This window comes from Acanthisitta chloris, unplaced genomic scaffold (assembly GCF_000695815.1).
Source record: "Acanthisitta chloris isolate BGI_N310 unplaced genomic scaffold, ASM69581v1 scaffold1210, whole genome shotgun sequence".
Lineage (NCBI taxonomy): Eukaryota > Metazoa > Chordata > Aves > Passeriformes > Acanthisittidae > Acanthisitta > Acanthisitta chloris.
This window is the reverse complement of record NW_008649755.1, coordinates 114759-131474: the sequence shown is the minus strand read 5'-3', so window position 1 is coordinate 131474 and position 16716 is coordinate 114759. Positions and strand designations below refer to the sequence as shown.

Below are 16716 nucleotides of genomic sequence, written 5' to 3'. Positions count from 1 at the left end.
TGTCAAAGGTCTATCATATTTTTTATTTCCATCAATAAGGAAGTTGAGTGTTGACGCAAGTGATAATTTTGATAGACAGTGAGCAGGAAGCAGCAATACCTGAAGAGGTTAGCTACACAGCTTTAAGCCACATTGCTATTTACATTCAGATACATGTTTAAAGAGGATTCATGCCCAGAATGCCTAAATTTAATGAGGTTATTTACTTAGTTTTAGCCCTACAAGGAAAATAAACCCCCCAATGTCTTGGTTGCTATTATCTCTCTTTTCAGCATATTTCTATTTAACAATCTTTTATGACAAAGAAGGTTTTCCCCCACTAGATAAAAAAACTTACAGAGTAATAGAAACACTGGTAAATGCACTTTCTGCCCATTCTTCTACTAAGTGCACATTTGAAGAAAGCAGTACACAAATCAACCACATTTTGTTCCTTAAAATACTAATATTTTTAGTCCCTTCGATAGTGAGAAAAGTTCCCTCTTGCAAGTCCTTTAATCAAGTGCTACTTTTTTCTATCCTCTTTCCCACAGATAAAGCCTGACACAAAGGACAACACTTCATTCTGTTTTCATATCTGTAATGCTCTAAAATCAGTGCAGTGCACTCAGTTTATGCTAGTGTAAGCCAGACCATAAACCCAGCTCTGTGTTCTTGGAACAGGCTATGGGAAATCACAGCAAAGGTTTTGTGGTGCTTCCCAGTTCAGAAGCTAAACTGATGAGCCTGTGAAAGTGTGTTAATAGCATGTGTGACAGCATGTTAATAGATGAAAATCTGCACTGTCTTCCTATCACTGAGAACTGCTCTGTTTTTCCTTACTTAACTGTCTCATGGTAGGTAATTCTCCATATGAGAAATTCCTGAGCAACCATTTCTTTCCATAAGGATCAGTCATTGTGTCAGAGTGGTAGCAAATGTACTTGCTGCCAGTTATTACATGACTTCTAACAGCTGCTGACATGAAATACATGTCAGCCAAGATAATTTACCTTACACAAAGTTGCTTTACCTGTTATTACAGTTACAAACCATTCCATTACTAGTCACTGCTGCGTTGCAGAGACCAATATAGAAACCAACCACATTAAACAAGCTAACACATGATCTCTTGATGGGCCAAAGTATAAACCACCCTCCTGTGGGTGCCAGGATGTCATTTGTAAGGCTGCAGCACCACAAAGAGTTAAGACTTATCCCATCTCACAAAAAGATTTAAATCCACTTAATATCTGCTGAAAAGTATCTAAAAAAACCCCAAGTACTGAAATACTTGACTAACCAGCTGCTAATACCCAAGAATATTTAATTATTAAAACTAAACATGATATAATTTTAGGTTTATCAAAGCACCGGGATTTTACTTAGTACAGAATGATCTTCCCTGCTTCACGTTTTTCCAGTGTTTGGCTGCTGCTGCATATTCATGTGGAACCTCATCTGCCTACACGATACATCCCATTTTGATGAAAACAATAATCACTGATTAAATAAGCAAGTGGAGAGAGCTGCAGAAATGATCGAGTTCATTACTCAAATTAGCGAGACTTTGTTTAAAAGAAAAAAAATGCAGATATTGGGTTGAAAGAGATCTTTTTGTTTGTTTATACCATGTGTATTTTACATGGCAGAGTTTCTATTCAGCAATTTTTTTTTCACCATCTCTAAAATTAAATTACCAAGAGTTTTGTGTAAAAGAGAAGAAATAAAAATTAATATGAGCAGATTTAAAGCAGCCATTCACTACTTCTGATTTATACATTCCCACATCCATCTGAAATTTGATTTGTACAAGTCAACAAGAAAAATTATTTCCTCATTAGGTGGAGACTGGTACTGGGTCTTGCCATTTCCATGCTTAATTTGCAGTGTAAACCTAGACAAAAAGTGGCCAACTTAGCCTGACATTGCTCTAAGAGCAGATGCTCCTTCTGATGCAGTGGGAAAGATGAACCTCGGTAAAGAAACTTTTTTTTCCCCTCCATCTCACACTTTCTAAGGAAAAAACAAGAGGGAATACACACTCATCCAATGAACAGCTTCAATCTCCTAGCTAAAGTCATCTCAAGAGAAGAGTGGTGGAGCTTCACTAGCAGAAGTGCCACGTGGTTCTCTCTCTGCCAGAGGTGCAGCCAAAAGCTCTTCATCCCTTGAGATGCTGCCTCTGAGGCCCTTTCACAAACTCCTTTAAAAGTAAAGTGTATTACTGTAAACCAGGCTCTTCCCAAAGCTCCTCCTGGGTCTGCCACTCCCTTTGATCCCTGAGCTGCTGAATCAACCTGTCGGAGTGCATCAATTCAAAGGACCAGAAGGCAAAACAGGGAAAATGGGGTCAGGCTAATGGGATTTAACATTAATTCTGCACCAAGCCTCAAAAGATGGAAGAACAGGGCCTGGAGGGTGAAAGGGATAATGAACTCAGAGTTGATGGAAGGAAACTTAATTGGTTTTAACAACAGAAGGTCACATTTTGTTACCTTTATTTGGGTTGAGCAATAATTTTATTTTGACAATTTGTGCCAGCTGATGACCTGCCCTGTTCTTCGTTGGGGTTGTTTTGGAGTAAGTCAGTGAAGTATGCAGCACTGGGATATGGGGCACAAACATGTGGCAGAGAAGATGTCTGAGCGAGAAAACTGCAAAAGGAATGTATAGATGAATTAACTGATATAACTAGGGCTGATGACAACTGTGAGGGTGGGAGGCTGATGTTCCTGCTCACTGCTGTGCTCAACAGAGCTGCGACCAATACAGTCTTATTTAATCCTGAAATCAGAAGAGAACCAGTGGCTCACTTCAACTCAAGAGAAGACCATAGAAAAGGCATGCAAATCAAATCTCAGTTAGGCAGTCTGTCACCAGGGACCTCCTGACAGTGCCAACCACCACTGCTTAGTGGACAGGCAGTGACCTGGAGTGATGTCCTGGCTTCTTCTCGCCTCCTGGGCTGCAACAGTTCACAAACCTGGAGGTCCTCCAACTTTGTGATGATACCCAGCACTGGCACCCCTTGACACACCACATGTGCTACTTTCCACACAGAAGAAAGATTATGGTGGTTCAGTCTTCAACTATAGTTCTGCAGCCACTACCAGCAACACGACTTGAGCCCTGTGGGAACAGTTTCAGTGCCTAGAAAATACCACCTATACAAAGATTTAGCAATGACATTGACCTTCACAGAGCAAGAATAGCCACTTTCCCTGCAAGCCTCTGCCAAGGGAACCATCTGACAGGTATGGTGCATCACATCTTCAGAGTACAATGATCTGAGTAGTCGGTGCTAAAATGTCCTCCAATACTGCCCCAATTGTTTAAAGTCATAATGTAACACAAATAACCAATTTGGATTTATAGACCTTTTAGTCTTCAGTTGCCCCAAGGATGCATTTCTGCAAGGTTACTTGCTAGAAATGACTTCAGGGCAGCAAACTTTTAAACAGAGATTGACTCTGTATTTGGAAAAGACTTGGCCCCAAACCAGTTCCTAATGTGGCAAAGAGTTCAATTACCCTGATGAAAGCTTAGGGATGCTTGTGCCTACAGCTGGTTCATCAAGTAATGCTGAATGATGGATATAATTAAACAGCGTGTGGCAGAGTGGAATGTGTGCTACAATGAACCATTTAGGGCCTCATCCCCTCTGATCAGCCTGGAACTACAGATGGGTCATCACAAACACAGTCAATGGCATTCAGCACCACTATATATAGAGAGAGGTTCAGAAGTATCATATGAGTGCACTGTGACTAGCAGTGCTGTGCAGGACAAGCAGAAATGAAGTATTCAACTGTAATAAGGTGCAACTGCAAAAGCCACCTAGTCCTTAATTCTACCTGGGACTGCACAGCAAAACCCAAGTCTGGAATTTCTGCACTACTAGCTTAAAGCTTTCACAGTAGCTCAAGATAGAAAATTTTGACAGGCATTAGTCAGGACTGTTAAAAAAAAAGGAGTTTGTGTAAGAGTCACATTCTGCAGCACCTATGGACCAATGACATGAGGTTTGTTCCCCACAGGAGAGAATGAAGGTGAATAAGCCCTTTGACTCCCATGTAAGGGAGTGCACTGGAAGATTTTAGCCTCATGCTTCCCACCTCTCTTCTGCAAACATTCTCCTTCACCCCACAGCTCCCAGGGCCTGTGGAGTGGAGCATCAGCACATGGCATGGTCTTAGGAACTCCACTGAGTGACAGCAGCAGACACACAGAGCAACACTGGATGCCTCTGTACACGTTAATACAGTATTTCCCACCAGTGCTCCCCCAAAATCCCAGGGAGAGAGGCAGCTGGTGGGCAGCTGGCTCTTACCTTGCACTACAATTCTGGGGAAAAAGGAGTTTCCACTGGACCAGAGTAAAAGGAAGAGGGAGGTAGGACTGTAAACTTGTGCCACCCTTGCTCTACAACCACAATGGGTTACTACTGCATTTTATAGATACAGAAGCACTTCACAAAAAAATTATCTGTTGTTCCAAAGCAGCTTTGATTCCATTGCAAAGCATTTGATTCAAATCATCCCTTCAGCTCATTCACATGCAGCAATCCTGAATAACAAAATGTCAAAGTGCATAATTTAATATCAAGACAAGACCAGAATTTATGTATCAATTGGTTGAAAAATCTTAAACATGAAATGCCATTCAACTCTTACATTTTCAGCCCTGTTTTCAAGGGAAATAATTAATCTCTTCATCTCTCCCTCTCCTTTCCATTTCAATATCACCACTCAAAGACCAAATCAGAACAACTTTTTGGCTCACCCTTTAATGCCCTTTTGGTTTGCAACTATGTAAGAGTGACTTGGGAAAGGTATAATAGCACATGCTGTTGTGTTATCTTCACTTTGAACTGCCACCAGATATTATTTTGCAGCTGTTTTATTGTAAGTGGCATCCTGAAATCTAAACAAAAAAGTGCCTTAATGGCAATTTCAGCAGATTTTTAATTTCCTGAGAGAATTCAGCGAGACCACGAAGAGAGAGCATGTTTAAAATGCAATGCTATAATAAGAATGTTTCCCTCTTTCCTTTTCGAATTTGATTTTACTGAATTTTCTGAAAAAAAAACCACAACAAGCCCCAAAACCCAGTTGAAGAGAGATGAAAGTTTCTGCTCACAAAACCCAAGTAAACACCATAAGGACCTTTTTCTCGGCAGCTTCCATTACCCACCTCACAATTAATCCAGAGTAAAAGCCACTTGAATCAAAGTTGTGGGAGAGTGCACAAGAGACAAAGTCACACGTGGGATTTCCCTAACAATCAACATCCCACTGGACACTCAAATCCCACTGAAGCTTCTTGTCCAGGAATGCAGTGAGCAACTGAGTACCATGGGAAGGGCAGCTAGTGGAGAATTTTGCTAATCATGAATTTAAAGTTCAACAGCCATTCTACATGATGGACCCTATTTTTGACTCATCTAAATCATCAATAAAGACATTAAAAAGAACTGGGCCCAGCACTGACCCCTGGGGAACACCACCAGTGACCAGCTGTGGACTGGATGATTTGCTCCATGACTTCGCCAGACACTGAGGTCAGGCTGACAGGTCTGTAATTTCCTGGATCCTTCTTGCAACACATTTTGTGGATTGGTGTGATATTGGCCAACTTCCAGTCATCTGGGACCTCCCCAGTGAGCCAGGACTATTGGTAAATGATGGAGAGTGGCTTTGTAAACTCTTCCGCCAGCTCCCTCATCACTCTGGGATGGAGCACATCTCAGAAGTACTAAACATCCAAAGAAGTTACTAAGAGCTGCAGATGTCACAATTCTCCAAAAGCAAAAGCTGCTTTACATCCTTAAATCCAGGAGGGGCAGAAGGAGTAACCTCTGCTTCTATGGCTGCACAGAGAATGGGGTGGGTCTCCCTTTGCTAGCATTTGGCAGGTTGAAGAAAATACTATGTTAACACCAGATGTAAATAAAATTTTTAAACCATAATAATTCCACCATTTCACCCCACCCATTTGTGACCACTCACAAACCCAATGCTTTGCCAACCATGCATAATTTAACAGTAAAACAGAGAAGTGGAAGGGCAAACCAACAAGATAACCTCCCAAACATACATAAACCTCAAGCAAATGTGCAGGCAAAGTGAGGAAAGAAGAGGAGAAAAGATTATTTGAGGGATTAAAGAAAGTAGCAAATCTGAAATTCTCAGAGAATGCAGATTCTAGGAAAACACTGATAAAGTTCCTTTTTGGACAGGAAAAAAGAATCCCTGTGAAGCATTAAGAGTGGATTGACGTCTGGCTTGCCAGATAAAGATATTCTGAGCAAACAAAACCACATACAATGTCAGTGACAATACTCAGATAAAAACCTCGGGCACTGACATCTTAACAGATGTTGTACTGCAAAAGCTACCTGTGCTGCACTCCCATCTCGATGTATAGATACGATTCAGCAGTGCTTCAGCTCATGATAACATTCAAAAGGGCACTTTAAAGAACACTGTGCTATTTGCCTAGTACATTATTCTACTGCATTTCAGATCAGCATTGCAACAGGTGGCTTCCTATGGGGTGTAAGGTCAAATTCAGCCCTGGAAAGTCAGTATCCTTTATCCAGGCTTTCATGTCCAGCACCAGCTTAGGTAGTGCCAGGAAGGAAAGAGCTGTAGAGGACAGCTCTGAACTCTGAATCTCAGTGAGACATAGAATCATTAAATTAAGCCAAGTCAAACTGATGAGAAGTCAGACAGAGACAGAGTGGGACTGTCTTTTGAGCCAATGGTTTTGGTGACCCTATCTGCCACTACATAGCTCTCATCAGCCCTGCTGTCTTTGGGATTTCCAAGTTCATAACCATCAAGAGGACACAACTGGGTCTCAGACATTTCTCATAAAGCTAGAGGACAGCATGTGAAAGCTAAGTGCTTTGTTTCAGTTCCAAGAAGAGATTTTCCTGCATTTCCAATACTGCAGTTTCAAGTCTGCACATTGCAAAAGCTGAGAAGTTTTGCAAAAGCAGAAGTACAGCTTGAGTCTGGTTTACCCACTCCATGCAAACTGTATTCTCTTGCTTTTTTTCTCCCAGTCATCTGCTTCAAAGATTATGCCATTTTGTCAACTGCCCAGGTGAAATCAGAGCAGGTCGTGGTAAACTTGACAGAGCAAGATTCATCCCTGATGTAGTTCCTATAGAGTGGTAGTCAGACAGAGCAAGATTCATCCCTGATGTAGCTCCTATAGAGTGGTAGTGTCCCATGCTTTGCAGGGGAGGAATCTGAGCCAGTGGCTGAAACAAGGAAATTTTTATTCTCCCAGGTAGTTCTGGCACCTGAAAAATAACTTGAAAAACTGCTGAAGCACTTTTCCCAAAGGCTGAACTTTTTTTCTCAAACATGTTGGTTATAATTATTTTCACCTGAATGCCTATTCCCTCCACTCCCACCTTTTCACTCTTGGCAAACACTCTCTTGCCCAGGGACCTCATTTAGAAGTCATCGCTTTGGTTTTGTATTAACCAGTACTTCATCTGGCTGCTCACAGAGGAGAAGAATTTAAAATAATGAATTTTCCTTATAGCCATTTTGTCTTCAGTTTCCTTTCTCAATACCCAAAGGCAGCAGCCCCAGCACAGGACATGGACACGTAAGTTATTAGAGATAAAAGCTGGGAAGACAACAAATGAGTGCAAAGATAGCTTTACCACCACTAGGCTGTCTGCCACATTCAGATTTGGCAGGAGTTCAAATAAAACTGTTGATTTTGGGTGGTTATCTTTGCTAACAGGTCTCCTAAAGAGTCAGGAGTGCAGGGCTGCTGGAGGGAATGCAGGACAGAGAGTGCCTGCTGGCCAATTGGGCTGGAAACATCCACCTGAGAAAAAAGTTTACCTACTTCAAAGGGCATCCCTCAAGTTTCTTAAGGAGCATCCAAATCTCTAGGAGAATATTGCTGTTTAGCATTAACAATGTTACCCTAATCATCAGGGGACAACACAATGAAGCAAGAGCAGGTCAGTCAATATTTCTTGTCATACCTGATCGCTCATAATTGAAAATGTTGTATCTGCATTCCTGGCTCCATCAATAAGACACTTTATTTTCTTACTATTCTGAAACACTCCCCAAGCTTCTGCTAATAATTTTGCTTGACCTTTATTAAAGACCAAGCATTAGCTGGCAATTAAATTTGGTGATCCCTTTGGTGATTGAGGTTTAGTGATTTACTGTAAATCATAAATAGTTCAAATGTTTCATTATGTTTATTCTTTATACAAGCCTTGTGGCCAGGTAAGCACTGACATGACATTCACTGTTAAATGATCTCATTAAACTTCTTAATTTAAGCGGTGCAACACTTCACCTGCCACATTATCCAAGGACTCCTGCAATGCACATTAAACATTCAGCATCAATAGATGCTCTACCATAGTTCACCTTGTTGGGAGTGAAATTTCAGTCCCTGAACATAAGGTTGACTACCTTATGTTGTTTGTCAGAGACAATAAATAATGCAAATAGATCCCCATGTAAAGTAAGAGGTTAAAGACATCAATAGCTTTCCTGCAGGGTTTTGAAAGAGACTCTCAAAAGAAAAGACTTTACATCATGAAAAAACCACTAACACTTTAAAAGTTAAGGAAAAGGAAGGAAGGTGATGGTTTCTTTCACTTCTTTATGAATGCAGTGACTGAGAGATGACAACCTGGTAGGCATGTGCTTTTTTTCAATCCACAAGCCCAGAGCAAAAGGAAGGGCCAACTGCACAACCTCCCACCTCAGAGCTGCTTGTGGAGTTTGTCTGCAGCCTCTTCATCCCTCCTTTAACCTGCTGAGAATATTTAAAAGAGCTGAATGGAGTCAAGGTTGAATGAAGCACCACATCATTTCACTCAGGCCAATAAACAGCATATTGCCTCATGACTAAAAGGAAACACAGTATTTCTGTTGCAGGCACCTTTATATGTCCAGACTCTTTGCCAGCAATGTCTACTGCAGAAACAAGGAGAAGCACATGGATTAGGACCTCCTTTGTGCCAGGTGTTGGACTCCACAAACAAAACATTCAGGCACGAGGAACAATGATAGGGGTTTCTGAATTTTCCTGGCTTGCATATGTTTTATTTTACACATTTTTAATTGTTTTCCTCATAAAATGAACGGTTCTAATATTTTTCCTCTATGCCTTTATACAGTATGATCCTTGACATCTGCTTCTGGACATCTCCTCTGAAGGATGAAGGGCTCCTAGCAATTCTACTGCAGTCTGTGAACCAAACAGGCTGCTCCCTGGACAGATTTAGGCTTCATCATACAGTATTAACCCCACATACTGAATATGTTTTCCTGACTTAGAAGGCTGGATTAGCTTTTATTATCAGAAGAGAAGTGGTGAAGGTTTCAGTGTTACAGATGGAATGGCAGATGGGAAGCGAAAGCTTAATATGAAGCAGCTCTGGATAAAAACTATTAATCCACAAAATTCATATGTTTTTATGCAGGGAAACCTAGCAAAACCCACTGCAATATGACTAACCAGTGAGAGAAGTGTAAACTGCCCCTAGCCCATTATCTGACAAATCATGGCATGAGCTCTGAAAGAAGGAAAAAAACCCCTCAAACACCCTATTTACTATTTCCTGGAAAAACAATCAGCTCTCCATGGTATGAGGTATGCAGGGAGGTCATGCCTTCCTAAAGATTATAGAGAATATTAATTTATAGCATTTCCACTATGAAAATGAAATGGACTCATACATATATGATTAATGACATAATGTTTTCCAGGGTTTATAGCTGGATTAGTCCATATTCCCCCCAAAATTAACAGCGCTTTAAAGTCACTGTCATTGAAGGTGCAGCACTGAAATAGGTTTCTTACTTGCTGCTGAAGTGCATCATGGTGTGGAAAGGAAGCACATTTCCTTCAGTTCTGGTAACTATACTTTGAAAGAAAGGGAAGTGAGCACTTGAGATCCTGTCCAGCTGCTGAGCACCCACCACACAGCTCTGAGAGCTTCAGTGGAGAACCACGACCTTCAAGAACTTCCCCCTGAAGAAATAAGTGCCTGGAATTTTTCCAGCTGAACATCATTTGTTCAGAGTATGAATGACTGCAAGATACCACAGCATTATTACAAAGAATCCATTAACACTGAATTGACTACAGCCTACTCAACAGATCCTGTGACTGTTTATGGCTGTGTCTGTAAGTGACCGACCCCATCTGGTCCTGTGGTTTGACTTCTTCCACAGGGGACTAAGATCAGTTCACACTGCCACAGATCATGGCCTCAGCATTACACAGTGGTTAGGGTGGACTCAACACCACAGGACAACTGGACAGATCTGCTGGAACTAGTCTATAACTATACTAGACCTCCAGTAATGATTCTCCTACAATTTATCTTACTTGATTCAAAGTGCCATCATCTACCTCTTCCTTTATGCTCTTGCATTAGTCCACTTTTTAGCATCAATGCAGCATTCCTCACTGGCAAAGTGAACAATAGAGAATGCATTAGTCCACTTTTTAGCATCAATGCTGCATTCTTCACTGGCAAAGTGAACAATAGAGAAAAACAAGATAGCTTTTCCCAAAACTCAAGAGATATACAGAGAACTAACTACACACTCCCCCTTACAAGCAAGGATAATATGTCAAAATTATTAGATCTCTTCCTGTTAGGCACCAAAATTGTTTAACTCTGATGCAATGTGAAATATTGTGACTTCTTCATTTAAATCCTCATGTTCTAATATCAATGTAATCTCTGTGACTCTTGTGCTCTTTCCTAATTTTCCTCCCCAAAATGTGTTGCATTTCACTGACAGTGCTCAGAAATGGACACCAACAATAAAACCTTTTGTCAGTCCTCACAAAATCCTTCCTAAGGCATAGGCTTATGGATTTTTTCATTTTAACTTCAGTGGTGACTTCTGTCTGAGTAGAAGCTTCAGGAAGGGACTCATACTTTGAGAGAGATCTTGCAGAAAACTAAGCAGTGAAAGTCAGTGAAAGCATCTATTGTATTTCTTTCCTATGAGTATTAAAACCATGTTATATCATCAGTCACCAGAAAATTGCCCAAGAAAGTTACTACCCCTTTCATTGATTCATTTCAACATAGAAGTAAACAGAAGCCACAAGGAGAATTTCCTGTTTCCTTCTTGTTGATGGCTCTTATAGCCTAAACCCAACAGACCCCTGGGGTTTTATTGGGTAGGTACTTTCTGGATTTTTGTTTGGTTGGTGGGGTTTTTTGGTTTGGGGTTTTTTTATGGACTACCTACTTTTGCACAATGTAGTACACTTATAGAAAGCAGCTGTGAGGCTTGGGTGATGTAAATCCAGAAAGAATAAAATTTCACTTGAAATCACAAGCCTTAACATGTGGTGGTGCATGAAGTTCTTTACCTGACATCATCTGAATAAAGATATTCAGGGAATGGTTGGTACTGAAGGTATAATTGACTCCTAGCAAGTTATTTGTCACTTCTACTATCATTATTCTCCACAAGAAAAAGTACTAAAAAAAGGGAGAAGAGAACATTACCTTCACTGAATCTATATTCATACCTTCAACACTTGCTGAGACATCAAATCAGACTGTTAATCAGAGCCCAGGGAGGGAAGAATCTTTCCATGTCTGTGGTTCATTTGCTGAGCTCCAGTACTTCCTGCTACTTTTTTCATCCTCTCTTGCAGGTGTCTCTCTTGCTGGGAATAATGAATGACTAAATAGAGCAGCCCCTCAGTAAAAGTGAAGACCCAGTGCTGCTAGCCTGCTCACAGCCACCGTCCCTCCCAGGTAAGTGGAAGACACACAGGGTACAGTAAGGTGATTGTCTCCTTGGCTAAAGCCTGGCTGTCAGACACCAGCCTCACCAAGAGAAGTCTTCTGCTGTAAGACAAAGCAAACTGACCCTCTGACCTCTGCTTCTTGCAGCACAGCATGGACATGTCATCCCTTATATCCACACTTAACTCCTTTAGGACAAACATGTACATTCTTAAAATACTCATTGTACCTGATTGGGTAGTCGGCAGCACTGAGGTTAATGAAGAAATCCCATGGCCAGTCCTTCATCTCCATTAAGTCCCTCATGGTCTGCAGGTAGGTGGACAGAAGACTTGCTCCTCCCCAGATAGTTGCCATTCTCCAGGAAGTGACTCTCACATTTGGGTACTGGCTGGCAAACTGGAGCACTTGCCGGTGCAAGTAATTGGATCGCTTTACAGGAGAAAAAAGTGATACATTCAAGTTACTCTGTCCAAAATTGCCACTCCCTGTATTCACTCACTGCCAACCCGACTTCTTGGCTCGCTGAGTGCTGCCACCACTTTGCCCTCACTCACTATGGTACACAACTCTCTCTTGCTAAATGCTAATTGAAAAATGTACAGAGAACCCTGCTTAATTCTTTTTATTACAACCACAGTAATCACTAATCAGTGTGACTAGCTCTTATTCATCGTTTGTCATCATACATCCCAAAGGGCTTTCATAAAGGAGGTGACTGTTACCACCTTCCTTTTACAGCATGTAGCTTGCTTAAGGCACGTCAGGTCAGCTCTCCATCCAGTGGGTCACCACCTCAGTCTGCATCAACTTATCAGTTACTGCTACCTAAATGTACAACAGACAGACGTGGAGAGATACTCATCGACACAGAGGGAGAAATGAAGGCTGTTACATAAAGAAGATAACAAGAAAGAGAAATTTAAAAAAATAAAGAGGCTCCAAACATGTAACAGATGGAGACACAAAAAAGTGATGTGCACTTTATGCAGCAGAGGTAAAGAGAAGATGAAGAAGATGACAAAGATGGGTAGACTGACAGATGGCGAGACAGGCAATTTATAACCAGTGATATATTACCTTGTCAACATGAATGTAATAAAAATGGTCTTTATGGTAAATAGCCTTAAACATGCGTTGGAGCTGCCGAGAAGCTCTGCCATGAACAACCAAGACAAATGCGATCCTGACTGGGTTGGCTGGCATGTATTCTACGGAGTCCTCATCCCACTGTACATTGTTGTTGGCTTTTCCTGTTCAAAAACAAAACACAGGACATCTCTGAGTGTATCTACAGGGCAGGGGTGCAGAGAGCAGTACACATTTCACCTCGGCTCTTTCTTCAAAAGCAGTTTCTAGGGTAGAGTGAAAACTCATGAGAGGTGCCAGCCTGTGCCTCATCAAGATTGTACCCCTCTCCTCTGTCCCCACACAGAGGGGCTCTTACCATCCTACTTAAAATGTAAGCTAATTTTTATTTAAATAGATTCATTTCAGGTCTCCATTTTCTCATGCAAATGCCACAGTGTAAGGTTCAAACATAATGTACCGATTCACTGAAGAGCTGGAGGGAAATTTTTAATACTGAATTTAAAGTGCTTTGTTTCTGGTTTGTGCAACCACCCTTCAACTCAAAAACCTGAACACAATGTAAGAAACCCACAATTTTATCCAAAACCTGACATTCATTCTTCAGCTAAACAACCTCAAGTGCTCTGACCTTGTAAGGACCTTTCTCAAAAAAACTGATTTAGAAAGAACCTGAAATTTTGAATATTAGCAGAACGAGGAAGCAAAGTACCTCAAAACTAAAAAAAATCCTCCTGCCTACATTTTCTTCCTGAATATTTTTTCTTATTTTTTAAGCAAAAGGAGTATCATTGTCTCCAAAGTTACTTAGTGTGTGTGTCCCCACCAAAGGTACAAGTTTTCAAAGTCCAAAGATGGGAGCTGTTCCTCAGTTTCTGCACTAGTGCCTTTTGTGATGTCTCATCCTCCTCCCTCCTCTGTGTACCCACCATCTCAAGACTTCTTTTGCAGACAGTGGAGACACAAGAGGCTTACACTAAATTGCAGGACAAACCTGCAGCTGTGCCTGGGCACAGTTACCAGACAGAGTGAGTAAAACATGCTCATTTCTGTTTGATTTGATATAAGGAACAAGAAAGAAGATATTTGTCAAGTGTGAAGTGAGAGTGAGAGAGAGGGAGGGAAAGACACTTTTCCCAGGTTTCTGAAACTGGAAACATAGGTTGATAAAAGTAAATAATAAGTAAACAAGCTTTCTTTTTTTAAAATGTATTAATTTGGGCACAGAAAAAAAGGCTTTTGTCTAATCCTTCTTGTGCATCTCTTTACTCAAGGGAGTAGCATAAACTCAGAAAAACTTGACTAATTGGAAGTTTGCAGAGCACTGTTTCAGGTTATCAAACAATTTGATCCCCATAATTGTACTGAAATGCCCTTGAGTAACTGAAACACTCCTTTGAGACACCCATGAGAGAGAGATCCTGCTGCAACAGGAACAGCACATCCCAGAAAGAGATGGTTTCAACATTTCCCATAACTCTCCCTTCAAGTTTCCCCTCCTCAGCACTGCTTCCCTAGCACACTTGCTTTCAGGCAGAATCTGTTCTGTCCATCCTGGAGGTCCAGGAAAGCTGTATGTGTAAGAGGTGTACATTATGCCCAGAATTAGGCTCTTTGCTGGACCATGGAAGGGGCTGAAAGGCAGCTATGTCCCTACCCAGGAATATACCTAGCTATTGAGCATTAAAGTGCCCACAAAGTCCCAGAGTGGCAGAGCCTTACCTGTGCACAGCCCCTCAAGGAACATCTGTCTGCAGTAGCACTGCTCATAAATTAATGCAGCTTTATTGCCCCAGTTGTATTCAGACTAGCCAGTAGGAAATATTTAGCCCCCATGAGTTCCTCAACTTTAAATGGGACAAAACCAACTTATATGGCATGTCTTTAAAAAAAACTCTCCCCCACTAGTTCAGTAAGACTCAGATTAATATTAAAAGATTAGAAAGAAAGCTTAAATTTCTCCTGTAATTTTCAATTTATTATGGCCATTAGCATATGCCCAGTTCTACTGTTTCTCCTGCGCAGCTGATGAGCTTCCCCATGCACGTGCTTAGGGTTTCTGCACAGTGACAGGGACAAAAAGGGACTGTGAGAGAAAGAAAATGTGCTTGCAAGGAGAACTGACAGGGGAATGAAGGGCAATTGCAATTGCTAAAACAAGCCATTTTTCTTTTAAACTGTTTTGATTTCAAGCTGATGATGTTCCATCAATGGACTCAAATATTTTTAGTGGTTTTCATTACATTTTTGGATATCTCTCTTCTGAAATCAGTGGTTTTCTGCAGTGATACATAGAAGGTGAGGGGAATTTAAAATAGCCATATTGTGGGTTTTTTATTTTCAACTAACTTGCTTTCAATACCCACACTATCATTTATCTAGCAATCACTGAGAATGAAATCCTCCCATTTCACCTGAAATGCCACCTCATTTCATTGGGTTTCTCTAATAAATTCCTGCAGTGACTTATTTTGCTCTCTGCTGTTTTCCTTCTCTAACCTCTTTTTCCACATGCTTGTTCCTTCCTTCCTTCCCCTTTAGGTTTAAGTTTCTATACTTTCATTTACCACCTGCATACTATTATGGCTTCTTTAATCTAATCCTATTCTTGGCCTGGAATTTCACATAGGGAAGACTGTTATACTTTTTCCATCTGTCAGACTATCTGTTACTTTGCTCTAAACTGTCACTTCCTTCTTTTTAGCTTAGCACCCTCTATTTTGCAGACTACTCCACTGATAAAGAACCAGACTGGCTTGCAAATAAGATGAAATTGGCAGGAAACATTCAATTGAGTGTCTGCTTACTAAAAAATACAGTAGGACTTCAGAGCTGTATGAACAATGTCAAGACCTGAGTAGCTCCAGCCACTGCATTTCAATAAAACTTGTGCATACCAAATCCTAGCACATCATGTCAGTGCTTGTGTATTAATGACCTGCCTCTCAGGTAGCAGTACATACTCTTCTGGGTGTTGGGACAGAAGACACAGATGATGCATCAGATGATTTCACTTACCATCCTATCATTTGGCAGTGATAAAAATCTAAAAGACTGTAAATGAGTACTCACATTTGACAGCTACTTCAGTGCCATGACTACTCTGTGTTTGCCCCATGTACCTGCTTAATCCAGGTGCTAATTCAAGTGGCCTCTGTCCTTAGTCACTTCAGCCCAGCAAAAAGCAGTTGCCAAGACCACTTTCTTCTCACCCACCAAGTACAGAGGAGTCATTCCTTCCTCCATACTCCCAGCCTTCACTACCCATGCCATCATCTGCCTTTCCAAGAAAAATGAGTCAGGCCAGCACAAGAGAATTCCCATCTTCTCCTCTTGCACAGCTTGCTTGGGGCAGGCTCAGTGGTCCTGGAGCTGTGCTCCATCTCACCTAGAAAGCTTCTCTGAGCGCGGGTACTGTCTGTTGAGTGAAGTTTAGGGAAATCACTATTTCTAGCATAACTTACGCAGATCAGTGCTTTATAAAACACAACAAACCCCCCACAATGTTAATACAAAGTAAAACAAAACCTGTGAAGAATATGATGTTACAGTTCCATCTTGGGAGCACAGCTCTACCCTCAAAATAGCTTTGCACATATGAGCAAGTGGGGAGTGAATGGAGAATCCTCTTTATGGCCATCTGGCACAAGTGAAACAGTAGCACTGGGCTGGAAACAGGACTTGCTGTCTTAAACTTCCTCAAAGTTTGTCATTTCATTACGTAATGGAAACGGTGGATGGAAGAGTGACTTCTCATGCTGCCTTGCTTCAGAGCAACTGCCATGTGGAGCCTCAACAGAAGGGGCAGTGCTCAGCCAGCTTTTCCAGCCCTTGCATCAAAGTGTATTTATTGCACTATCCTA

The 16716-nt window shown here is 41.2% G+C and overlaps 1 protein-coding gene across 1 annotated transcript in view; it reads right to left on the bottom strand.

The window, feature by feature from the left end:
- The window catches only part of XYLT1 (xylosyltransferase I), a gene marked incomplete at its 5' end in the record, with an annotated part of 86316 nt that overhangs the window by 43687 nt on the left and 25913 nt on the right, over nt 1-16716 (bottom strand). The window contains 2 exons of the mRNA XM_009069700.1: nt 11994-12196; nt 12845-13017. Coding sequence (XP_009067948.1) covers nt 11994-12196; nt 12845-13017 — 376 coding nt within the window. The remainder of the gene's footprint in view (nt 1-11993; nt 12197-12844; nt 13018-16716) is intronic.